At 42.2% G+C, this 26340-nt stretch overlaps 1 protein-coding gene across 1 annotated transcript; it reads left to right on the top strand.

Annotated features, from left to right (window-relative positions):
• The first annotated feature begins 378 nt into the window (after nucleotides 1-378).
• LSG1 (large 60S subunit nuclear export GTPase 1) lies at nucleotides 379-26340 on the top strand. Its single transcript, XM_027585795.2, has 14 exons — nucleotides 379-532; nucleotides 2065-2191; nucleotides 5175-5295; nucleotides 5475-5561; nucleotides 6081-6167; nucleotides 9432-9492; nucleotides 11231-11407; nucleotides 15251-15673; nucleotides 18521-18622; nucleotides 18768-18911; nucleotides 20932-21055; nucleotides 23654-23733; nucleotides 25134-25307; nucleotides 25831-26340. Exons 1-14 carry the CDS (start codon nucleotides 434-436, stop codon nucleotides 26008-26010), a joined length of 1986 nt encoding a protein of 661 aa, XP_027441596.1. The 5' UTR covers nucleotides 379-433; the 3' UTR covers nucleotides 26011-26340.

Genomic DNA, 26340 nt, shown 5'->3' with positions numbered 1-26340 from the left:
CTTGGCGCGGCAGAAATATCCCTCACCCGTGTTTCCGCCTCTTGGCGACAAAAGCAGCTGGGAGGCGGGGCTAGGACCTGGAATACGCACGCCCATGTTTTTCAGGTCTCCCAGTTCCTTACCGGACGTTAAAGATCGACGCACGAATCTGGAAGGTACCATTGTTTTGATTCACTCATTCTATCCAAATTTGAGATATTCCTAGAGATAGCCATAGAAATTAAGTTCTCGGGCCATTTTCATATTTACATTCTGTAACAGTGGCAATGAGAGATATATGAAGGGCAGTTTGGAGCAAGTTATTCCGCCTTCTCTTCAACTCGGGCCTCCGCTACTTGGGCTCCCTTATACGTCACTTCCGGGCAGCGAGCTCTTGAAAACCGGAACACGCGCGTGTTGTGCCGGCAGGGTTCTCGCCGAGTGCCGTGCTGCGATGGGCCGCCGGAGAGCGCCAGGTCCCGGCACCCTCGGCCGGGCCCTTATCCGCCAGAAGACCCAGCGGAGCCGTAACCACCGTCACGGCGACTCCTGGGTAAGACAGCTTATCGTGTTTCTCAGCCTTTCTTTCTGGCTGTGAGAGAGAGTCTGAATGCTGGACGCCTGGAGTCAAAAGTCACAGGAAAGTTTTGTAGGGAAAGTGACGCCTAAGTAGGGTTTGGAAAGAGCAGCATATTTAAATTCCTGTCAGGCCGATAAGCAGGCCCTCCTTCTAGCAAGGCACAGGGCACAGAGGTAGAGGCTGGAAAGGAGGGCTAGTGTGACGATGAGGCTGTTGGGAGAGCTTGAAGAATCTTGAATGTAGGGAGCGTTTGAAAGTTTCCGAGCAGGAAAAAACGTAAAAGCTACTTCTTTTGGTATTTTTCAAAGAATGAATCCTCCAAGAGTGTCTGGTTGCCACCAGAAATACAAAATAACTCAAATGCTTGCTGCATCCTTATTATTCCCTAACGGTTTCGCTGGAAGATGAACAGTGCATCTCCAAACTGTGGTGAGCTGGCCTAATACTTCCGTGGACCTAGGGATGAACATAATTTCAGGATCCTTGAAAAATGATGAAGTAGTTTGACTTTTGTTTGTTATTCTGACATACCTCTAAGTATTTGAGATTTACTGAGTTCTCAATAAGAACCTGTGCTCTCTGTGTGTGCCACTGTAATACCATCTGATTTCCAGCCATTTTATACGCAGAGTAAGCAGCATATACAGGGCTCTTCCATAGTCATCAAGTCCAAGTTAGTCTAGACATTAGATTACTGATCATTTTAATTGATTTTGAGGGAACCTGTTATAATATAGCCTTTAGGAAGTGGTAGGAAGATTGAATATGAATCCTTAAGAATTGTATTCTAATCCTTACTCTGATTTTTTTTTCCTGACCTGTGGCCTTGCACCAACCACCTACTCTTTTAAGCTTCAGTTTTTTTTATTTATTTGTACTGTAGTGAGCATGTAGCTAGAATAGTGTTTATCAAACTCTGGATTGCGCCTGGGAATTAGTTAAGTAGGTCCCAATCAGTGGTTTTTTTTTTAACCCAACAGGATAGAACTCAAAATATCAGAGTGTATTACATGTGATAAGGTAACTTTGTTTCAGCATTCTTTTTTTTCCCCATATTATTCTACTTAGTGGCACAGAATTGTATCATTGTGCGTATGGCAGCATTTGAGTCACTGTGTAACGTGTATTTTTTACTGTGGGTCTCCATCAAAAATTTTCAGCTGTGTCTGTCAGGATCAGAGAGTCTGGATTTAAATTTATCTCTACCATTCATTAGCAGCAACTATAAGCAAGTTATTTTTATCTATTCAAGACTGTTTCCTCATCAGCAAAACAGAGATACAATAAGATTTATTTCAAAAATTTCAGAAAAAATTAAATAATGAAGTGCCTGTCGTGTTTAAGTGTTTACTAGTTAAATGTTAACTAGTATTAGCATTGACTCTAAAGGGGCTGACACCACCCTCAAGACCACAGAAGAGTTAGTTCCTTGGGAGGTTAGAGTTTGTTCAGATGTCAGAACCAGAAGAGAACAGCTGTATTATTACCCTGTGTTTTACTCATAGTTACACACAAGTGAGCTCAATGATGGCTACGATTGGGGTCGTCTTAATCTTCAGTCAGTGACTGAACAGAGCTCCCTCGATGACTTCCTTGCAACTGCAGAACTTGCAGGAACAGATTTTGTAGCTGGTAAGTTGTTTATTTCTGAGTACACATGACACTGGTCACCCTTCCGTCTTTGCTGACTAGATGCAAATTTGTCTATTTGGAAGTGTTTTTGTGGACCCTAATAAACTCATAAATGGGCTGTCTTTAACCCAAACGCAGATATCCCAGAAGAGTGTGGGAAGGTCTAATCAAGTAGAATCAAGCTGTGAAGTACAGAATGTGTCACAGTTTTAAAATTAAGCTCTAAAAAACCTTCAGATTATACATTGTATCAAATTCAAGAAACTGAATCTCTTGTAGGAAAAAGACCAGTCAGCATTATGACGGGCAATACCAGAATTTTCCAGAAAATGTTTTCTGATACCATTGTTAGAAGCCAACTCCCTGGGCCTGCTGTTGTTATGTGGGCAATATGAATTGTATTTTAAAGCACTTGTTGACACAGTATAGTGAATTTTCCATGCATGTAATTTGTTTTAGTCACTGCTCTCCCATGTTTTTTGGTATGTATCTTCTGAGCACTTAGAAAAGTACCTGGCACAGGTAGCATTATAAACTATTTTTATTGCTCTTTTATTATAAATGTTATTGTGCTGTTTAGCAAATTCATTCATTTATTTAAATGCTTTTATTGGGCCCCAGCTACTCTCAGGGATTGCATTGGCTACTGAGAGTATAGTGTTGAATAAGATAACTTTGTTTCTGCAGAATTTTTAGGTGCTATGAAAGAAGTCTGTAGCAAGCAATGGGAACATAAAAGATGTAGTTAGTACTCATTCTGTCTGAAGGATGACCAGGGCCAGTCAAGGAAAGCTTTATGCTGGGGCTGAGTCTGAAAGGATGAGTAGATGTTAGGACAGGTGAGGTGACCCAGGACGATATACACAGGTGGAGGACTCAAGCTAACATGTGAGCAGCAGCTTACTTTGTTCAGAAAATGGTTATAAGTTGGCCTTGCAGGTGCTTGAAGTACACAGGGACAGGTGTGATGAGCAAACACGAGGGAGGTGGGCAAGGGCTAGAGCCTGGAGAGAATAAGGGCTTTAAAGGAATCTTTTGAGAGGTTTAAGCAGGTGTCAAATGTGATTTTAGATTTCATTGTTTTGAAAGATCACTGATGGATTTTGAGCAGGAATGACCAGTTACATTAGTCCAGCAAGAGAAGCAGGCAAGACTGAAATAGCAGTAATAGAAGAATGGCACAAAGGATCAGAACAAGATTAATAGGGACATGGACTAAACCAGACCTTGTGGAAGGGGGTGGAATAAGTGCAGAAGAGTGAGGAGTGTTAGAGTTTGTTCTATTCTTTTGAGAATTGCATTCTTTTAAGATACTTGACTATGGCAGGAAGAGGTGTGTGTGTGCACGCGTGCTTATGTGTGTAAGCATATGTGTGTAAGCATTAACATAAGGTTAATACCAGCGTGTGTATAGGTTATGGGGTGAGAGCCAGCACAGAGGGAGAGGTTGAAAATACAGCATTTGGTTTCACAGTATCAAAAATTTAAAGTGCATGTTTTATGACCTGGTGTTTCCACTTTTTAATACCTATGCTAGAGCAGTTATTTTAGTAAGCATCAGAATTACCTGGAAAACAGATTCCTGGGCCCCTCCTCTGGAGATTCAGTAGGTGTGGGTTGAGCCTGAGAATTTGTATTTCTGACATATTTTAATAATGAACACTTGGAAACAACCTAAATGTTCAATAGGTGGAAAAAATGGCTAAACTGTGGCACAGACACGCTATGAAATACTATATGGCAGTTAAAAAGAATGAGGTAAATTTGTGGATACTAAAGCGAAGGATCTCCATGACCTGTTACCACATGAAAAGACCAAATTGTGGAATAATGCATATGTATGGTACCGTTTGCATTAAGAAAATAATCCGACCGGGGTGCCTGGGTGGTTCAGTTGGTTAAGCGTCTGACTCTTGATTTCAGCCCAGGTCATGATCTCAGGGTCTTGAGATTGAGCCCCATATCAGGTCCTGCACTTATCAGGGAGTCTGCTCTAGATTCTCTCTCTCCCTCTCCCCGGAAAAAAAAAAATAATAATCCAACCAATCCCTATATCTACGTGTATATTAGGAAAAAACTTGGAGGCCTACACATTTAATCAATAATCTCCAAGGAGGGAAGTGAGATTGCATAGGTAGGCAGAAGATTGGGAGTTGGTCAAAGAGAATGTATGCCTTTATTGAATTTTTTTAAAAGGAGTGTTTATGTATTGTGTAATTAAAATTTTTTTAATTTTTAGACACATGACGGAAAATAGAGATTAATGAGGAAATGGAACAGAGTTTGAGTCTGGAAGGAGATGAGAATAGAATGGGGTCAAAAGGAAGCTGGGATACCATCAACCCGTCCAAAAACACTCATTCCCTCTCTCTCTGTCTCTCTCTCTCTCACTCACACTCACACACACACACAGATAAATTTGGCATGCGATCTGTAGGGTTCACAGAGGTCTCTGGTTTGTACATGGACTTGGCTTTTTTTTTTTATTCCTTTGAATTGTTATATAGCATTAATTGTGGGCATTCATCATAAACATCCTACATAAATGATGGCCGTGTAGTAGTTCACCAGTTTTTTAACTGGAGGGAGTCTCTTTGCTGAATCTTTGCTTCCCCACCCATTCCCATTGGATGATAATTATTCCCCATATGTAAAATGAGATTGGTTGTACTGAACTTTTACAGTCCTTCCCACTCTTAACTGTTTCTGTTTCCTTGAAGTGCATTCAGCATATGGAGTTTTATAAAATTAGTATTTGAAAAAATTTTTGGCCTTTTGGAAGCTTTAGTAAAGATTTTTTTTCTTTCATTCCTTTTTTGGTAGATAACTTCACTTGGAAATTATTTATCCAAGGCTGGAGGCATCTACATCAAGAAAGCTCAAATTCTGTTTTAGATGCTGCATTTTTAATTTTCCAAGTAATGACCAATATCCACTCTCTAGATTGCCACATCAATTACAGTACTTTCTTTTCTCTAAACAGAGAAGTTTAATATCAAGTTTGTGCATCCTGAGGCTAGAACTGGGCTGTTGTCTTTTGAGGAAAGCCAGAGAATTAAGAAACTCCATGAAGAAAACAAACAGTTCTTGAGTGTACCACGGAGGTGAGTTGAGCAAGAATGTAGAACATTACAAGGCATAACAAGACTCCTGAGTATAAAATTTTTCATTTGGTGTTCTCTCTTTTCCTGTTTCCTTTTATCGCTGCCATTATTAAATCCAAATCTTCTGTTTTATTTTGGTAACTCACATGGAATTCTTTTTCCCTCTATGATTGTTTCAGACCAAAGTGGGACCAAAACACTAGTCCAGAAGAACTCAAACAGGCAGAGAAAGATAACTTTCTAGAATGGAGACGTCAGCTTGTCCGGTGAGTGTTAGAATATATGAAGATTTGTCTTGAAGTTCTGAGCCTGGCATTTTGGTGTGTTTGCATTGCTATTTGCATTTTGAAGGCTTGATTCTTTTAAAAAAGGAAATAGATTTCTTCTTTCAAGTGCAAATTCTGTGTGTAACCAGCATTACTGGGTACGTGTGCATCTTTGCACAAAGATGGTAAATTGATTACTACGCTCCATTCCTGGCCTTCTCTCCTTCATACCCTTCTCTAGCCATTAGTCACTCTGGAGTTGATCACTGCTCTCTTGAACATTCTTCCAGAAGGAGGTGTGTGGGAAAATGTCATTTTGTGGGATGAATGTCTAGGGCTTAAGTAGATTAAGTATAAAATTTCAAATTTGATTTTCATAATGACTCAGCAGAAAGTAATAAAAACAGTTTGATAGTTGATATTTGTGTATTTTTTAATGCAATGAATTTGAGTGTTTCTACTACTTGAAACCTTTGATTATAATCTGGCAAAGATAAAAACTTTTCATTCTAAAGCCAGGCTAGAAGAGGAACAAAAATTGCTATTGACTCCATTTGAAAGAAATTTGGACTTTTGGCGCCAGCTCTGGAGGGTGATTGAGAGAAGGTAAGTTACCATTTTCCTTTGGTGTAAGGAAGACATTAGTGGTGTTAGATTAGATTTGGATGTTGATGAATGCTCATAGACCCCGGGGGCTGGGGTGCTCAGGGATTAAGCTATGCAAATGGCTATTGAGGATTATTATAAAAACTGAAAGTATAATGCTATATTTCTTTCAAAGTATAGATTTTTTTTGTTATTATTAGGTGAACATGCTGATAAGCATGTAAGAATGGTGAACGTTTTCTGTAAGATGAGTTCTGAAGTACCTACAGTTATTTTAGCAAATGTCTGTTGATTCCTATTGGAAATATGGAAAATACGGGTGTGAAAGGGGGTAGATGTCTGCTTGCAAAGAGAAAATACATTGTAGGGAAGGCATCAGGGGCACAGGAATGAAGCGCAGTCAGTCTTTGCACTCAGATGATCAGTCCTTGGTAAATCCAGAGTGTGATTCCTGCTGTGTTACAGATAGAAAGGCAGTGGGCCGAGTTATAACAGAGAAAGGAGCAGCTGATGAGTATTGGGGGAATCAAGGAGTGATTTGTTTTAATTGGAATTAGTGGTAATGGTTGCACAACTTCGCAAATATACTAAAAATTACTGAATTGTAAACTTGTAAAAGGGTTAATTTTATGATCTGTGGATTATATCTCAATTTTTTTTTAAGTCACTTACATACCTTCTCCATCCTGCTCCGGCAGGGGCAGAGAGAAGGCTATTGGGCTGGGATATGGGGGGGGTCAGGGTAACAAGGCAAATCTCTAAGCCTGAAAAGTGTAGAAGCTTGCTGCTGATTCCCAGACTCTGTGCAGGCCCCTTTGATTCAGTTAGGCTTGAATGAGGCTTGGGAAGACCCATTGATTCTCCTGGGGAACTTCTGTGGAGCACAGTGGATCTCTTCTTCAGGGCCTCTTGAGCAGTTGAAGATGTGTACTGCTGCTTCCAAAGAGAAATGGTAACAAGGTTTAACATAATTGAAACCTGGCCTTGGAATGCCCCCATCTGCATATTTAACAGTATTGTTTTGTTTTTCTGTTCTTTTGATTTTAGGTTTTCTCCTTCCTGTATTGTCTGTCTTTCCTCTCTGCTCCTTTTTTTTTCTATTTATTCTGGTTTCTGACTTTTATATAAGAGGCCTTCCTCAGATATCAAGTGATGTTTGTTGTCTGTTCATACATTTTTAAAGATTTTTATTTATTTGAGAGAGAGAGAGAGAGAGCACAAGCAAGGGGGAAGGGCAGAGGGAGAGGGAGAAGTAGGCTCCCCACTGAGCAGGGAGCCCGATGCAGGGCTTGATCCCAGGACTCTGGGATCATGTATGACCTGAGCTGAAGGCAGATGCTTAACTGACTGAGCCATCCAGGCACCCCAGTGTGGTCATATTTAAGAATGAAGCTTTATAAAGTTGATTGACAGGATGACCTGTTTGGGTGGAATTTGCCATCTGGTAGACTTCACTGTACAGGACCAAGTAGGTATCAATTTCATTTTGTTGGAATACCCCAAGATGTTAGGATCTGTAGGGGTTTTCCCTGGAGCCAGTCAGTTTCTTAAAGAGAAGAATGGTCTTCTGCCAAGAACATGGCTAAATGTGGTGGTATATTGCAAAGGGGTTGCTCATTTTCACCATTTGGTATGTAGACTTGTTTAATCCCCCCTTTTTCAGTATGGCACCTTTTCCCCCACCTTCTGTGCTTGAGGTCCCAATTCTTCAGCCTCTCAGGTTCATTTTCTCCATTATAAACCGTAGCCTTCTGCCATTGGGATAGGAGATTGAGGGGGTGTAGTTGCCTGCCTGGATGGAATAGGGGAGCAGACCTAAGAGCTCCTCATTCAGATTGATTTCAGTCCTACACTTCACCCTTGCCTAGAGACCTTTCATCTGACGCTTCTAATCTGCCTCCTCGGGGCTGTGGAGCATGAACAGGCTTGCTTCTTGACTGGGCTACCATGTGTCAGTTGCTCCTGTGTCCTAATGAGCTTCAGAGTTTACTTTCATTTTTATAGGTTTTGAGAGGGCAGCATATGTGTTCATTCTTTCACCTTTGACAGAATGGCCCTTTACACATATTTATGTCCCTAAATAAGCAACTGGTTTCTCCAGAGGAAGCCTGTACTTAGAACTCCTCACTTCAGTTAGTTTACAGTGTTACTTGCTCTGTTACTTTTATTATGAGGTATTTCTCTGTTTGTAAAAGAGAGTATGTTTGTAACTTATATATAGTTTATATCACATGGAAGTGGATCTGAATTACATAGAAATATTATTAATAAAGTGACTACTGCCAGATTTTTTAGCAGGAAATATTTATTGATGTGTTCGGTACAGCAGATGTCTCCTGTTTGGTAACAGGCTAGCTAAGCCATCTGCCTTTTTAATTTCAAGCGTAGTTATTGGAAAAGATTTGATGTATGCCCTGTAATTTGAAATGCAGGAAGCTGCTGGGGCACTGAGGGCAGAACACCATATTCCAGGAAGATAAGGCACTATTGTACCACAGGAGCCTTTCCTGGTACACGGTCAGCACTGTGCTCTGCAGCCTCGGGTAGCACACGAAGCAAGCGGTCTTAAGTTTGTCTTTTCTTACTGGTGTCTACTTGTTTGTGGGTAGACCTGATGTTTGTGGACCTTGCAATTTTTTTATTAGGCTTTGTCCACATTTTGCAGTCATTGTTGCGTTTACTGTTAAATCCTTACAGTTTGAAAGTGGTAGATATTACCTTAAGGAAGAAATACCGGGACCCACTTAATTAGAGAACTTAATTTGTCATTAATTAGCAAGGCTGTGAGTTCCGATGAATCACAGTATTATGCTGGAAATTTAACTATTCTGAAAGAAAATACACTTTGATTGTCAAAGCCCTGCCTTAAATAGTAAGCTTGATTTAATACATTTTCTCTGTCTCCAGCCTAGTTGCATAAGCATTACTTCAGAACAGGCTAACCAGACACGGCTTTTTAGGAGACTGCTGTGAGCCTGTCTGCCGCTCATTTCCTTCCAGTGGCAGCTGGCCCTTAGAGCATCTCTCCTAGCCACGGGGGCAGAATGAAAGGAGGGTCCTCCCAGAGAAGTGGGAGATTTATTCTTGAAGCGCTCGGCTGCTCTAGTCCCCCCTACATTTGTGAAGGCTCTGAGGAGCTTGTATCGGCTGCAGAAAGTTTTCTTATTGCTGCATCTTCTGTGTGACGAAGGAAGTTAGACTCCTCCTTCCTGCTTCGATGTGGCATCTTAAGTTGATATATTCCTGTTTCCCTTTCTTTTTCAGTGATATCGTGGTCCAGATAGTAGATGCTCGAAACCCACTCCTGTTTAGATGTGAGGATTTGGTAAGTGAAGTGTGACAATTCAAATGCGCAGTCCTTGGAGCCGCAGTGGGAGGACGGCATCACTGGTAGCCGTCACTGTGGGCAAGCGTTCGGTCCTCTCCTCTGTGTTGAAGGAGACCCCCCTCTACTCCCAGGGGCAGGTGCATGCATACTGCTGCTGTTTAGACAGGTGTCTTCCCTCGAAAACAAGTATTTCCATCTGTAGGAAGGGCAAACACATGAATTTTCTAGCTTTTAGTTTAGAAGCCAGTTTGTTAATAGACATTTGCCAGTGTTTCTCATTTTTTAAGAGACATCCATTGAAATAGCATTGTGCTTATTAGTCGCATCTTACCCACACTGTGAGGTTCTCTCCCCTCGTACCTTACTTATCATCCCCTGTGATACTTTAAAAGCGAACTAAGTTTGTAAAACACCAGGGGGACTAACAGTTAAGGAGTGAAGACTACATGAAATAATATAATACAGGTTTTAAATTAATAAAACACTGTACACATGTGAAGTATTCCTATTAGTGTTTGAGTCCATAGTAGTAATAGTACAGAATATTTTTTTAAAGATTTTCTTTATTTGATAGAGAGCGCACAAGCAGGGGGAGCGGCAGGCAGAGAGAGAAACAGGCTCCCCACCCAGCAGAGAGCCCAACATGGGGGCCAATCTCAGGACCTCAAGATTATGACCCGAGCTGAAGGCAGACGCCCAGCCAACTGAGCCACCCAGGCGCCCTAGTGCAGAATTTTTTTTTTTTTTAAGATTTTATTTATTTATTTTGACGGAGAGAGACACAGCGAGAGAGGGAACCCAAGCAGGAGGAGTGGGGGAGGGAGAAGCAGGCTTCCTGTGGAGCAGGGAGCCCGATGCGGGGCTCAGTCCCAGGACCCTGAGATCATGACCTGAGCCGAAGGCAGACGCCTAACGACTGAGCCACCCAGGTGCCCCTGAATATTTTTAAATCCACTGGTGAGGGACAGTTTTAATACTGAAACTCATACGAAGTCAGCTTTTATACCTCGGGTGTGTTTCCTAATGAAGAGCTGTGGCTGGGAATTAATTTCAATTACTGGGTCTTATTTTTCTTTTAGACTTCAAAAAGTATTTTTTACGTGAAAAGATGAGATTTTTTTTTTTTTTTTAAGACTTATGTATTTACTTATTTGACAGAGAAAGACACAGCGGGAGAGGGAACTCAAGCAGGGGGAGCGGGAGAGGGAGAAGCAGGCTTCCCGCCGAGCAGGGAGCCTGATGTGGGGCTCGATCCCAGGACTCTGGGATCATGACCCAAGCCGAAGGTAGATACTTAACAACTGAGCCACCCAGGCACCCCAAAAGATGAGATTATTACTGGCTATCATCACTTGGCTGAAAAATAGTCCCTGCTGGCTGACAAATCTCCTAGTTTTGCAATTCTTAAACTTTTGTGTAAAACAATTCAGCACTATTCAAGAGAGGAACTACATTACTTAAAGAATCTATTATACTTCGACAGGGTAGGAAAGCATTTCCTTTTACCCTTTCTAATTCTTTATGTCGAGAGTATTTCTAGGTATATATGATCTGACTTTTTCAGAGCTTGTTGAGAGGGTCAGTAGAATGTACCAGGATGAAAAATCTTTAAATTAGGATTGACTTAAAACTGAGCACAGTAAAAACTTTTAGTACTATATGGGGGCTTTCAATATAATTAGCCCAATTTTTACTTGTTTGAAGAGGCCTGTCTAAATACCTTTGTCTTGCCTAGGAATGTTATGTGAAAGAAATAGATGATAATAAGGAAAACGTCATTCTGATAAATAAGGCAGATTTGTTGACTGCTGAGCAGCGGAGTTCCTGGGCCACATACTTTGAAAAAGAAAATGTGAAGATTATCTTCTGGTCAGCTTTGGCTGAAGCCATTCAGCTGATTGGTGACTCTAAGGTAACCTCTGGGGGACTTTGTCAGGTTGCGTTTCTGGGAGGAGGATTTCAGTTCCTGGTTAGTAAGCATTGTTTTTTCTTATTGAAGAGTTATGGGAATCCAGGGCTTTTGTTTGTTCCCTAAATGCTCTGATAGTAGGATGACCCATAGAAAAATGAGTCACAAGGTTACTTTCTCTGGTGTCAAATAATCTGACATCTCTGGGGCTCTGTGGTACACACTGATGTTAGCTATAATTTTTAATTTTTTTAAAGTTTCAGTAGGAAATTGTATAGGTTTCGTAATGACTTTATAATTGTTTTTAACAGGAGGCAGGTACAACCGAAGCATTTACTTCTACCTCTCAGGACTTGATTAGAATCTCTTTTGACATTGTTTTCAAAACAAATGAAGTAACCCTAAAGATATATATATATACCATGTTATCTTGGTTTATTTGTTTTATTTTTTTAAGATTTTACTTATTTTTTGAGAGAGAGTGAGCAAGAGAGCACGTTGGGAAGGGGAGAGGGAGAGAGAGAGGGAGAAGCAGACTGCCCACTGAGCAGGGAGCCCAGTGTGGGGCTCCATCCCAGGACCCTGGGATCACGACCTGTGCCAAAGGTAGACACTTACCTGAGCCACTCACAACCCCAAGATCAAGAGTCACATGCGCCACCCACTGAGCCAGCCAGGGACCCCTGGGGTTTATCTTCTAATAAAAAATGTAACTATTAGCTAGTAATAACTATGAAGTGAAATTGCTAGTAGAATCTTAGAGCTGAAAGAGACTTAAGTAATACCTTTTCTCCTAGCCTTTTCCTTTTCTCTTCTCGTATCTCTGTCAACCATCTGTAGACTATTTTGTATGTTGAGCTGAGTGCCAGTGAATACAATGCCCTCCCCTTGATGAGCTCACAGGTTAGCTCTAACTATGAATTCCTTCCCTCACCTTCAGGGCAGACAGTCACATAATCTCTCTGTTATTTATCTGCGTTAAATGATAAAGACCAGGTAGCTCACTCTTTCTATCTACATTTAGAAAGTTCTTCAGTTCAGTGAAGCTAAGTCCGCCTCCCTAGCCTTTGATCTGAGGACTCTTCCTTTGTCCCCTTAGTTCTCTCTGTGTATATTTTCTGGTGTCCTAGGCATCATGGACAGAATATCTGGGACACTCTTCATCTCAAGTGCCTGTCTGCCTATGTCTGGAAACACAGTTGGTGTCACTTAATTTATACGTTATATATTCAGAGGGATGATTATTTCTTGTGATCAGAATACTCCCAGTAATTCAGTTGTTTTTTTTTTAAGAATTTATTTATTTGACAGACACGGCGAGAGAGGGAACACAAGCAGGAGGAGTGGGGGAGGGAGAAGCAGGCTTCCTGCGAAGCTCCATCCCAGGACCCTGGGATCATGACCTGAGCCGAAGGCAGATGCTTAACGACTGAGCCACCCAGGCGCCCCATAATTCAGTTTTTGTTAATTTACCCCATTTCAGAGGAGCTGTGTTATGCTCTTAGCTCATTTAACCTGTGAACAATGAAATCCCTCAAATATTTTTTAAAAAAGAAAAGACTTAGCAAATCTAATCCCATATTTACAATGGAAAAAGTTTTTCATTTTGTATTTCTCTCAATTTAGGACATACAGTTACTCTGAAATATTGTTAGTGATTTGGGGCTAAATAGGGAATTCATTTTGGTTGTACAGTTTGCTTTTCTCTCCTAGCTTTGAATCTGCCAATTTTATGTGTTTGTCCTTCTCTGTATTCTTTCCAGTCATTGATAACATTGTTAAACAGATTAGGACCAAGGGGAGAGCTCTGTAACCTTTTGTGAACTTGCTAAGCCCTCTGTACCAAGCATTTTGATGTGATGAATACAGATGTGTTCACAAGGATACAACAGTAATAATTGTTCCATTGTTACTATTGTTAATAAAAACTAACCCATGAAAGCTTATTCTGTGCCAGGCATCACTGTCCTAAGCACTCTATACATTGTATTCATTTAATCATCTTAGCAGTGAGTATAAGTGCTTATTATCCTCAGGTAGTCTGGCTTCATGGCTTGTCTTCTTAACCATTACTTGTTGTTTCAACTCTTTCCTGGAAACTAATGTTTTACTGAAGTTTTTTTAATAAATATTTATCACTGTTTTACTTATCCCGGTGTACCAACCCAATAACTGTCAAAATGGGGGAAAGATTAGTTTCTACATCTGTGGTATTCCCTGAACTGTTAACCAAGTAGTACATTGGTGACTGTCTTTCTAGGGCTCACCAGCAATCTTGTAGACTTGCTCCCATACCCAATTCTGAGTTCACGGGGAGTGGTTACGGAAGATACTGTTTCTCCCTTTTTAAGTTAGCCATCATTTACTTCTCCCAAGTCTTCTGAAGTATCTGCCATTTTTCATGATTTCCCAAGACCAATAACCAGCTACTGTTGTGATATCATAGCTGGAATCACATCTGTCATTTGAGTATCAAACACGAATTTATTAGAAATAGTTTGATAGTCACTGTTTTCTCACCTACCTGAAATTTGGTTTTTCCTTTTACAGTTGTTTGATCCCTTCTTATTTAAAAAAAAAAAAAAGTTTTCAAGCTGAATACTTCGGTATTCTCTTAGCCATCTGTTGCACTGTGTTTGCTCAAGGGATTGATTTTTCCTTTCTTTTTATTTTTAATATAACTGGCACAAAGTCCTTTTGTTGTCTTTAACATTTTTACTGAACCTAAAGTGCTTCTAGTTTTGGTTTTTTTAATACACATCCACATTCAGTTCATATTACTGTTTTCTGTTTCTTTCATATTTTGAAATGATCCAGAAGAGCTCACAGTGAAGACACACCGTCGTCTTTACATTTATTGCTCATTTCTCATAGAAATTGCTTCCAGTTCTGTGGTTCTATTATAAGCCATGCTGCCATGTTTCTTTTTGACCTGCCAGGTTTGATCATGAAATCATGTCTATCTTCCCTGACATTTTCTCTATATCTCTACTTTCCTAAAATTTAGGATACTTGTTTAACTGAGTTCATTGTGTCCTGTTCTGTGACGGTTACTCATTCTAACACTAGGTAATTTAGAAATGATACAAGGTTTGCATCACTTCTAAATCCAGACCTACTCACTCTTGTTAATTCAAATTAGTAATACTGTAAATTGTCTTATTTTTGCCTTAACCATCAGTAGGAATTCAGAAGAATTAACACATCCTTGAAGAGTAAATGATTTTTATCTTTTTCTTTGCATATGTGAATAATTTTCACATGTGGAGTTTTGTTGCATCTGCATTTCATCCAGAGGAAGCTATGCTCCACAGTGCTTTGATTTATTAAAGGCAATTATAAAGGAATAGCAGTTTCCTTAAACATGCAAATCACGGTCTTTAAAAATGCAAATGTGAAAAGAAACTCAAATTATAAACCATGCCCTTCTTGCTTTGTGCAAAGAAGGGAATGTTAAATATTTTATCGTTAATGAGAAATGCTTTGTTCTGCAGCCTGGTGCAAAATGAATGTACTGCCAAAATTCAGCTTGACACATGTCGGACTTTTTTAAATGCTTGCTTTTTTTAAAGATGTATCTGTTACAAATGTAATGCATATTTTGTACAGGGTCCAAATAATACAGAAATGTCTAAAGTGAGGTCCCCAGAGGGCACCATTGTTGATTGTTGTGTCCTTCCACCCAAAGGCTTACCTTGTCTCCCTGTTTTCACTTTTTCTGGTCTCCTTCGTCACTTGTGTTGTCCTCTGTTCATCTGAGATAACCAACTCTGAGTACATTCACTAGAGTGAAAGGTGCCATTGTTATACACTTCTGAGCTTTTGTGGTTTCTGTCCTCTCTCCAGGAACAAGCGAACGGGGGTGCTGGAGAAGCCAACACAGCCGAGTCTGAAAAGTCCAGTTGTGATAAGGCTGCGGTCCCACACAGTGAGCCCAGACATCTCCCAGACTGCGGTTCCCTCGCACTTAGTGACCTTGCCCCTAGCGATGAGGACCCCAGTGAGTACGAGGACTGTCTGGAGGAGGAGGAGGAGGAGGAGGCGTGGCAGACATGCTCCGAAGAGGACAGCAACCCTCACAAAGAGGCCTGTGGCCAGGACCGGCAGACAAGCTGCACTGCGGATTCTGAGGCTCAGGGTAGGAAGCCCCTGCAGAAGGAGTGCACACACAGTTTTAGCCACCTGGTATCAAGGCAGGAGTTGTTGGAGATCTTTAAGCAGCTGCACACTGGGAAGAAGGTGAAAGACGGACAACTTACGGTTGGACTGGTAAGATGAAATAGGTCCTAAGATTGTTACCACGTGGGTACCCTTTTTTTTTTTTAAGATTTATTTATTGGAGGGACACCTGGGTGGCTCAGTTGGTTAAGCATCTGCCTTCAGCTCAGGTCATGATCCCAGGGTCCTGGGATCGAGACCCGCATCGCGTTCCTTGCTCATTGGGGAGCCTGCTTCTCCCTCTCCCTCTGCCGGCAGCTCCCCTGCTTGTGCTCTCCCCACCCCAACAAATAAATAAAATATTTTTTAAAAGATTTCTTTATTGGAGAGAGAGAGAGAGCACAAGCCCCGGGGGTGGGGGGCAGAGGGAGAGAGAATCCCAAGCGACTGCACTGAGCATGGAGCCCAATGCGGGGCGTGATCTCAGGACCCTGAAATCATGACCTGAGCCGAGACCAGGAGTCAGACGCCCAATGACTGCACCACCCAGGTGCCCTACCACATGGGTACCTTTATTTCTAATCCATTGGTAGTTACACTGGCACCCAAGGGACCAGCCAAGCTTCTGGCATCATAAGGATCGTTATTGCCCTCTTGTTTCCCACTGGCCTTGTGGGGGTAGGTGAAGCCCAACTCAAAAGAGTGAACTCTCTCAAGGCTTATATTGGTTACACCCCTATTCATATTAATTATCTTCTCCCATCTTCCAGTTCAGCCCTACTGGTCCTGTGACTTACCAAGAGGTAGCAGAATGAGAGCGCCTGTAAGGGTGTCTTCACACTTCCAGTTCAATAATCTTGCCTTTTTCTATAGGCCTTTGGTGTCATGTGATCCCTGCCAACTTGTATTGTAAATGTTCCAGGTGCATTTTAGGGAGAATCCCGACATCTTTGGGCCAAGCAAAACATGACTGGTGCTTTAGTTGCAGAAAAACAAGGGAAAGGAGATCACATCCCTAGCTAAATACATGCTAATTCTAGAGGTGGCTGTGAGAAGTGCTCAGACCTCAAAGACATACAGCACAGCTCCAGAGGCCCCATCTTGAGCTAAGGAAATGTAAGATGTTAGAGAAGGTATTTTAAAGGACTCTCACCCAGGAGAACAAAACTGTGAGGGACTGTAGATCATGGCAGGTTTAAAATCTTCTAGCTCTTAAGTTACATGCCAAGTATAGTTAATCCTAATTGTTTTGAAGCGCTCCCCCACCACTTACAATGATTGTAGCAGATCAACATTTCACTTCAGAGCGCTAATTAAAGGAATTGCCCCTGGAGCCAGGCAGACCTAGTATGCCCCCCAGTGCTACAGTGGGATGGATTCACTGGCTGTGAACCTTGGAGAACTTACATCATTTCTCTCAGCTTCACAACTTCAGCTTCTTTTCTTTATATGATTGCTAAAAATCCATTTCTTACATGCTGCCAGAAAGTCCAGCTTCCCTAAAAGCCAGTTTCTTTCTTACTCACACTTATGGAAATGTCTCACATTTATGGAAGTGTTAACTACCAATGGATTAGAAATAAAGGTACCCATGTGGTAGGGCGCCTGGGTGGTGCAGTCGTTGGGAGTCTGACTCCTGGTTTCGGCTCAGGTCATGATTTCAGGGTCCTGAGATCGAGCCCCACATTACAGCCTCCACTTTCTGAATGTTTTACTCTATAAATCCTGAGAATAGGTTAATTTACTCATTCTACGAACATTTATTGATCACGTGCCACAGGCCAGGCATCCTGCTGGTCCATAGCAGTGTATCAGCGGACCAGACGGACACAGTCCCCACCCTCCCAGCGCTTGGTGTTCCGGGTGTCGTGAGTGCAAGAGGGCATCCAGCGGCCCGTAGGGGTGTACAGTGAGGGAGCCTGGTCTGCAGAAGGTGGGGGAGATGACAGCAACAAAAGTGCCCTCCCCCCAACAAATGACATCTAAACAAATAGTAATATGTCATGTAATCAAGATATAAATAAACAGAAGACCTGAGACTATTGAGAATGAGCAGTTATCTGCACTCTTTATGTAAGAGGTTGTACCTTAAAGTATGTGAGTTTTTGACAAAGTGACAGTAGAAGGGCCTTTCAGGCAAACAGAAGGTAGATGTTTAAGCAAAGCCCCAGGAATGGAAATATGTTCATGGAATAGCAGATAACAGTATGGCTAAGCGTGGAGAGGAGTGAGAGCGAAGACTGAAGCAGTGATGTTGTCTGTTATGAGGCCTGGAACAGAGGTGGAAGGTTTGGGGTTTTATGTCCGATGGAATCAGTATTTATAATCTTCCAGTCACACTGATAGAGGATTCTTAGAAGTAAGAGGGAATTGGATTTAGAGTCACAGGGGCAAGCCCGAGAAAAAGCCTGGAGCAAGGCTGCCATGATTTGAGTGCTTATTTGAGAACCTTTATATGATCCCGCTAAGAGTAATTGAAGAGCTTTAGTAGCTTATTAACCCATATCAAGTCAATGTGCCACTTAACATTTTTAACCAACAAGACAAGAGCTTTCTAACAGGTTATTAAAAATTAAAGATTAATTGCATGTGGTGATGATTAAAAATGTCTATCTGATGCTCGACTTCACCCACAGTGTGAAAAATACAGCGGAAACAGTGAAATGCCTGTAAGATGGGACATCGTGGGGAGAGCTGGGAACAGGGGGCTGAGGTTTACTGTAACATCTGTTACAGCAAGACCTATAAAATAAAATGTACTTAGCTTGACTGTTCATCACTGGAAACATGTCTGAGTAAATAACACCCACACCACAGGGGAGAAAATTGTCAAGAAACAGCATCTCTTTCAAATCTTTTGAAGCCACCAAACACTTATGCTACTGTTGCACTATGTGTGTATTATCTTTGGGTTCGACAGAGCGTTTGACTCTTCAGTAACTTAGGTGTCTCTTGCAGGTAGGCTACCCGAATGTTGGTAAGAGTTCCACAATCAACACCATCATGGGCGACAAGAAAGTGTCTGTGTCTGCCACACCTGGCCACACCAAGCATTTCCAGGTATTTCTGCAGCATCAGCTTCTGGATTTCCTTCTCAGTCAGTTCCTCCCTCTGGGTGTTTCTGTGAAGTTCTTTGCCACGTGTGTGCTGGTCTTTTCCCTTTCTCTGCTGTGTGCCCAACATAAACTTCTCACTTGTCTTTCAGACCCTCTTTGTGGAACCTGGCCTCTGCTTATGTGACTGCCCCGGCCTGGTGATGCCATCCTTTGTCTCTACCAAGGCAGAGATGATTTGCAATGGAATCCTCCCAATTGATCAAATGAGAGACCACGTCCCCCCTGTGTCACTAATATCCTTCCTGCTTTGCAAAGATTGGTTGTTAATGTGTATATTAGGGCTTCAGGTTTGTTTGGGACATTGCTTTACATTGGATGTATTCACAACTGCTATTGAACGGAAAAACATGAAATACTGACTAGTGATCTGCCCAAGTTTGTGCAGTGAGGTAGCATCAGGACTGCGGGAGTAGAACCTCATGTCCTGATGGTGGCAGTGTTGCCTGGTATCAGTGGGAGAGCCCAGGTTTTGGATGGCGGTCCCCAATTGAATCCTGACACTGGCGTTTTGACTATTTGTGTGACCTTAGTAAGCTTGCTTAGCCTTCCAGAAACATTCCTTTTCTGAAAAATTCCGAAAAGCTACTTCACAGTTGATTGTGAGAATTTAATCGTTAATGCCATTTATTGTGTGCTTACTGTGTGCTTCACACAACACTTATCAAGTAATCTCATTTAATTCTTAAAGCAACCCTTGACGTGGGTACTGCTATTACTTGAATTTTTTCGAGCTTGAGGAAAGTCAGGTGCAGAGAAGTTAAATAATTTGCCAAGATCTAACAGCTGGTACATAGCTAATTAGGAACTCTGCAACCTCCCAGCATAATGAGTTACCTTAAGTGAAGCATCTAGAGTAGCGTCTGATATGAAAAAAGTACTCAAAGATAGATCTGTTAAGAACCACGGTGTCTTTAAGATTTTACCCTCCTTAAAGCCAACGAGTTAGTCTGTTACTGTTCTGTGGGTACTGGTGGAACACAGGAGACTCCATGAGACTGGCACACTGATTTGTTAGTTTATAAGTATGCCAAATTACAGTTCTTGACAAGATCCTTGCCACAGGTTTTCATGCACCCCAATTTAATTTCTCTTTCTGTAAGAAATAATGAGGAAGAACTCATTTACCAGGATAGGTAAAATATAGTGTATCGCTAAAATAGAATAGTATACAGTAGTTAAAAATACTGCACTAGGGGGTACCTGGATGGCTCAGATGGTTAAGTGTCTGCCTTCGGCTCAGGTCATGATCCCAGGGTTCTGGGATTGAGCCCCACATTGGGCTCCTGGCTCAGCGGGGAGTCTGCTTCTCCCTCTCCCTCTGCCTCTCCCCCTGCTCATGCTTGCTCTCTCTACCTCTGTGTCTCAAATAAATAAAATCTTAAAAAAAAAAAAAAATACTGCACTAAACATACCTGTAGTGACCTGGGTAAATCTCAAAACATTACATATACGATATGACACTGTTTCTGTAAAAAGTGTCATCTCGCAGAACCATACTTTATATTAATGGATACTCATGAATGCGAAAGTCTGCAAAGTGGCCTGGTGGCTATACCACAAACTCTACTTACCTCCAGGTGGCAAGAGGGGCTGGTATAGTGTTCCAAAGGTTTCCATTTTCAGTGCATTTTTTTGATAGATGACATTGTTACTGCCTCCTGATAGTTGGGAACACAGATGTCACGTTACTGAATGCTTCTCTGTATATTTTCAACTCTGAATTAGTAATCAGGTGTGTACTGAGCATTTATTACAAGCCAGGTTAGGTTGGGTTCTGTGGAGGCTAGAGGCATGAATCAGCCATGGATCCTGCCCTTGCCGGATTCACTCTGGAGGGCAGATGGGGCATGTGCATGAATAACTGGTAACAAGGTAGCATGGTGTTTAAAGAGGAAAAAAAAGTATTCAAAAATTAATGAATAACTACCCTTTTTCTCTGGAGAGGTGAGAAGGCTTCTGTCTTAGAAGTGCTGAATTAGGGGCGAGTGGGTGGCTCCATCATTATGCGTCTGCCTTTGGCTCAGGTCATAGTCCCAGGGACCTGGGATCAAGCCCCGCATCGGGCTCCCTGCTTAACGGGAAGCCTGCTTCTCCCTCTCCCACTCCCCCTGCTTGTGTTTCCTCTCTCGCTGTGTCTCTGTCAAATAAAATAAAATCTTAAAAAAAAAAAAAATGCTGAATTAGGAAGCACGTGTCAGAAGCTGTGGTGGGGCAGGGGTGAGTTCAAGGGAATGGATTCCTTGACAAGCTTATGTTTGCCAGAATATTCCGAGACACGTCTTAGAAGCCACCTATGGCATTAATATCATAAAGCCTAGAGAGGATGAAGATCCCCATCGACTTCCAACATCAGAAGAACTGTTGACGGCTTATGGATGTGAGTTGTGATTTATTTTAAAACATGAACAAAAAAAGTAACAACATAGTTAATGAGAGAACTACTCCTGCAAAGATACAAATTCACATTTTTCCTTAGCATTTGTCATGTCATCTTCCAGCGTTGATGCTTTTGTTGTCTCTGTGGGCCTTGCCCACAAGCTGTTCTGGTGGTGGGTTCAGAGTGCAACAATGAGGTCTCGAGAGCTGAGTGCTGCCTGAGTAGTGTGTGTTAAGCGCTGTCTAGAGTTAGAGAAGGAGATGATTTGAGTCCCTGGCCTCTTCTGGTCTGCCCTTTGTGGACCTTCACGGTCACAATCAGTCCCATTCCGGGGGACACATGTCTTCCCATGCTCTCCTGGTCTCGGGCCCCTCCCTGTCGGAGGCCTACATGCGGACCGGGTTGAAAGCTCCCACAGGGTACACAGGGCGAGCCAGCCGCTGTCACATGCTTGGAAGACAAGGCCCTTAGGGCATTCACTTTCGTGTAGATATGACTGAGGCTGCGTTGGCTTTTTCTGGAGTCTTCTCCCTTCTGTTTGTTGGGAAGAAAATGAATATGCTATCATAGCAGGATAGGAGAGTTGTGAGGGCAGCATGGGAGAGGAAAGCCCTCAGAGATTGGGACAGAGTGGAGCGTGGTCAGGATGGGAACACAAAACAGCCTCCCTCGCCTTCCATCGGTCCCTTGGAAACCTTGTTTGACAATAAAATGAGTCCACCGCTCTCCCACCTCTGTGTCTTACCCCAGTTCTATGTGGGAGCTATCTGCCTATCATTCTTCAACTGATTGTGATTTATTTACCTTAAATACAAACTTTAAAGGTGGTCTGGAGGAACCTACGTCTACCTGAAGAAATAGCAATGTTAGAAACATTTCCATACATCTGTGGCATGCCTTTAAAGGAACTGCCACCAACAGGGAAGGAGTTCAGGTTATTGAGTGATTTGATACGAAGAGAAAAAACTTGTATTTTTCTCACAGAGAAAGGTGATTTGATATGAAACACACTTAAACCAGAACTTGAACTTAGTTTAGTTGGGAGACTTTAAGGAGGATATATACTAAGCAGTTTTGATGAGACTGGTGTAGTCACAAAATCAGAACTAGAAAAGACCTTAAAAATCAGGCTACCTTTCACCTCCTTTTTTTTTTTAAAGAAGTAATCTGAAATCAGAGCATGAAATGACTTATCCGCGGTGGTGTCTGGTCAGTGGTATAGCCTGGATGAGAACCCGTTTCATAATCCAGACCTCTCTCTGGTGCCAGAGCCTGAAAGATGGGGAAAGGTGGACCTCCACCAGACTTCCCATTTAGTTTGACTTCCAGATAAAATGAAAAGTAATTGAGTTTGAGTTTTTTAAGATTTGTCATCTAAGTCGGATAAAATCAGAATAAAAATGGATGACCACATATGTACAGTTTCTAGGATCATCTGCAGGTCTGTAAAGAATAGTTTCTGACAGTTCATTTTAAAAGATGTTGCTAAATAATTTGCATTTCTTTAAATAGTAGTGAAATGGGACCTCTGTCCATATGTTAGCCATTTCTGTTTCTTCTGGGAATCACAGTTTTCTATGCATCTTTTGTTGTCTTAATGATTTGTAGGAGCCCTTTGTGGTTTCTTTAACCCTGTAGACATTAACAATTTTAATAGCGTTTTTTTTTTTCCTTTTCCTTTTTGGCTTGTTGAGGTTTGGTGTTTTACTTGGGGAGGGCCTTCCCTATCTCAGAAAGACAAAATTGTTTCCCTCTAATATCTTTTTTTAATATCTTTAGATTTTTAATCTGCCTAAATGTATTTTTGTGTATTATGTGAACTAGGGTTTTCACTCTTTCCTTCTAAACATGACAGAGCCTACTACACAGCAACTAGGTGAGGAAGCTGAGTTCTGAACCCCACCTGTCTGCCAAAGCCCGTATTCTTAACCACTGTGCTCTGCTACTCCCTCTATTGAGTCAGTATTAGAGGGATCTGTATAGTATGTTTGAGAAACTAGAAAAAGCACAGATACATGACTAAACAAAAAGAGGCTTACTGTATTGCTTTTGGTTTTGCTCATAATAGTGACAACATAGCATTCTACAGGTAGCCTCCATGATTAAATGTTTTTAAAATCAAGAGATGAAAGAAATAACTGGAGTAGAGAGAAATTGAATGTTACCTCTTGGTGCTAGGATAGCAGAATAATACCGTCTGTTCACCTGGATTCTCAGATGTCTTTATGGTGCTAACCAGATTATCTTCTGCCATGATAGTTGCTTTTTTAAAGCTAGCAAGTCAGGGGCGCCTGGATGGGTCAGGTGGTTAAGTGTCTGCCTTCAGCTCAGGTCATGATCTCCAGGTCCTGGGAGCAAGCCCCATGTTGGACTCCCAGCTCAGCAGGGAGTCTGCTCCTCCCTCTGCCTCTCCCCCCTGCCCGTGCTCTCCCCCCCCCCCGCCACAAAGGAATGAATAAAATCTTTTTAAAAATTTTTTTTAAACTAGCAAGTCAGAATGCATAGTAAGTGGGGTAAGACTAAACTTCCGTCACCTCGGTTGTCCTTGTTGTGACATTCTGGCTCCTCACTTGGGTTTTGCACCATTACTTCTCACAGACATGCGAGGATTCATGAGTGCGCGTGGGCAGCCAGACGAGCCCCGGTCTGCTCGCTATATCCTGAAGGACTACGTCAGCGTAAGTGAGCCCGGCTCCTTGTCGCTCTGGAGTAAACAGGCCTTCGTCCTCACGGTGTGCTTTTACATGCCGGCAAGCTGTTGAGTTAGAAAGGAGATACTTCCTCACTGAGGTGGTGGTGTCATTGGCGAGAGGCAGCGTTGGCAAGATTTGAGCGGCTCTTCTAGGGGAGGGGATCTGCCGCCTTGGCCGGGCATTCTTGATCCAGGGGAGCTAGCATCGTCTGAACCCTACATGTAACCGACAGCATAATGCAAGGGAGATGCCTCTACACACGTCCTCAGTGAAAGTGAGAAAATGTGTGCCTCTGGTTTTTCCATCTCCCAAAGCCCTTGCTGGTTCCTATGACAGCTATGTCCCCGCCCTCCCTGCAGCATAGCCCGTCATCTGCCCTTCTCCCTGCGCTTCCCCTTGTGACAACAGCACTCCCAGCGCGCCCAGCTGAGGGCAGTGCAAAATGTTCTCCGTGTTGTCACCTGGTTAAGAATACACAAGTCTATGAGGTTGTTATTCTCGTATTACAAATGAACACGTGCTAAGTTGGGGGTTTTCCTTATCAGTAAAATAGGAATTAATAGTACCTATCTCATGAGATTATTATGGGAAATAAATGAGAAAAATACATGTATGTGGAGACACACACACCACTAAGCTTAGTGCCTGGCACATAATTAACCCCCAATAGTTGTTGTGGATTAAGCTTAATTCTTTTCACAAACAAGCATTCCGGGTCTCCGGTAATAACTGGTTATGAGGATTTGGCTTTGTTACCCCTTCTCAGTGCCACATCAACAGAGCTCTGGGAAGCACAGGAGTCAAATTGGGCAGCATACTCTCTTGCCTTCAGTTCAGGAAGAAAGAAGTTAATGGAATATTTGTATGTATAAATTATGTATTCATTTACCACTTGTAAAACCGTGGAAGATGAGAAGATGAGTTAAAACCAACCACAGTTTATAGAGCGCTTACAGCAGGAAGCAGAAAATTTGTGCCCAGTGAGCAACCATGGTCAGCCCAACATCCCCATAGTATCATCCTGCTGTCCAGTTGTGTCCTGGTTTTTGTTGTGGGAAATATTTATCCTAAGTACAGTCATGTCGGCGTACTGAAGGACACTTGAGTAGAGATGCAAACAAGGTAAAAAGGAGCACAGAGGAGAAAGATTTCCTTCTGTGTGGGGGCTGTGGGCCGGCGAGGCCTCCCGAACATGTGAAGGAGCACAGTCGGTGTCTTCATTAGGGCTCTCCAGTTGTAGGTGACAGAACTCTGCTCAGCTCCCATCAGAAAGCGGGAAGCTTGTCAGGGTGCCTGGCAGAGAGGTCTTCTCAGAGGACTTTTTCTTCTGGGATAACACAGATGGCACCTGTGAGGTGCTGTTACGCTTCTTGTTGTCTTCGCAGGGTAAACTTCTGTACTGTCATCCTCCTCCTGGAAGAGACCCTGTGACCTTTCAGCAGCAACACCAGCGACTCCTAGAGAACAAAACAAATGGTGGCGAACTGAAAACACATCCAGGCAGAAATAAAAAGGCAACACAGATTGAAAACATAGTTGATAAAACTTTTTTCCATCAAGTAAGTTTTAAAGTTTTTCTTTACCTTCTGATCCAACACATTTTATATAGCAGTTTTGTTGAAATACCCCTTCACAGAGCATAAAATTCACTCTTTTAAAATGCAGTTCAATAATTTGTAGTATATTCAGAGTTGTGCAACTATCACCATAATTTTAGAACATTTTTTCACTCTAGAAGGAAACATTGTAGCCATTAGCAGTGACTCACTATTCCCCTCTTCCCCCCAACCCCTGCCAACCACTCGTCTACTTTGTCCTAGATAGATTGGCCTGTCCTGGACGTTTCATATAAATAGAATCGCCCACTCTGTGGCCTTTTGTGACTGGCTTCTTTAACTTGGCATCGTGACTTCAAGGTTCATCCATGTATTATCAGTACTTTTTTTTATTGCCAAATAATACTCCGTTGAGTGGATAGACCACATTTTGTTTATTTATCAGTAGGTGGAATTTGGTTGTTCTTGGAGTTCTCCATAAATAATTCTGTGCTCACATATCAAATAATACTATCTTACTTCCTAGGAAAATGTGAGAGCTTTGACCAGAGGAGTCCAGGCTGTGATGGGCTACAAGCCTGGGAGTGGCATGGTGACCGCAGCTACTGTGAGTGCTGAGAGCCGGGCTGGGAAGGCCTGGAAAAAACATGGCAACAGAAATAAAAAAGAGAAAAGTCGTCGACTGTACAAGCACCTGGATACATGAACTTGGGCTGCAACAGAAATGGCATCTGCATTGTGCATCTGGAATATAACAGGAGCTGCTCTGGCCTGTGATTCCATAGAATGGACCCTGGTCTCGTGGCACGCAGCCACACCAAACAGCCAGTGTCCAGACAGAGGGGCTCCTTGGAGCACCAACTCTTAACGCAGTCATCTTGGAGCCCCAGAAACCTCATCCTGTAGAAGGCTGAACTTAAGATGAGGGAACAAATGATTGTATGTGTGTGTGAACAAATACGCAGATGCATACTAATTCGTAAGTTGGAGTTTTGTTTTGTTTTTTTTTTCAAGATACTAAAATTAAATTGCCACT

The sequence above is a fragment of the Zalophus californianus genome, chromosome 1 (genome assembly GCF_009762305.2).
Source record: "Zalophus californianus isolate mZalCal1 chromosome 1, mZalCal1.pri.v2, whole genome shotgun sequence".
Lineage (NCBI taxonomy): Eukaryota > Metazoa > Chordata > Mammalia > Carnivora > Otariidae > Zalophus > Zalophus californianus.
Note: the sequence above shows the minus strand (reverse complement) of the source record. Positions and strands in the feature narration are given on the sequence as shown.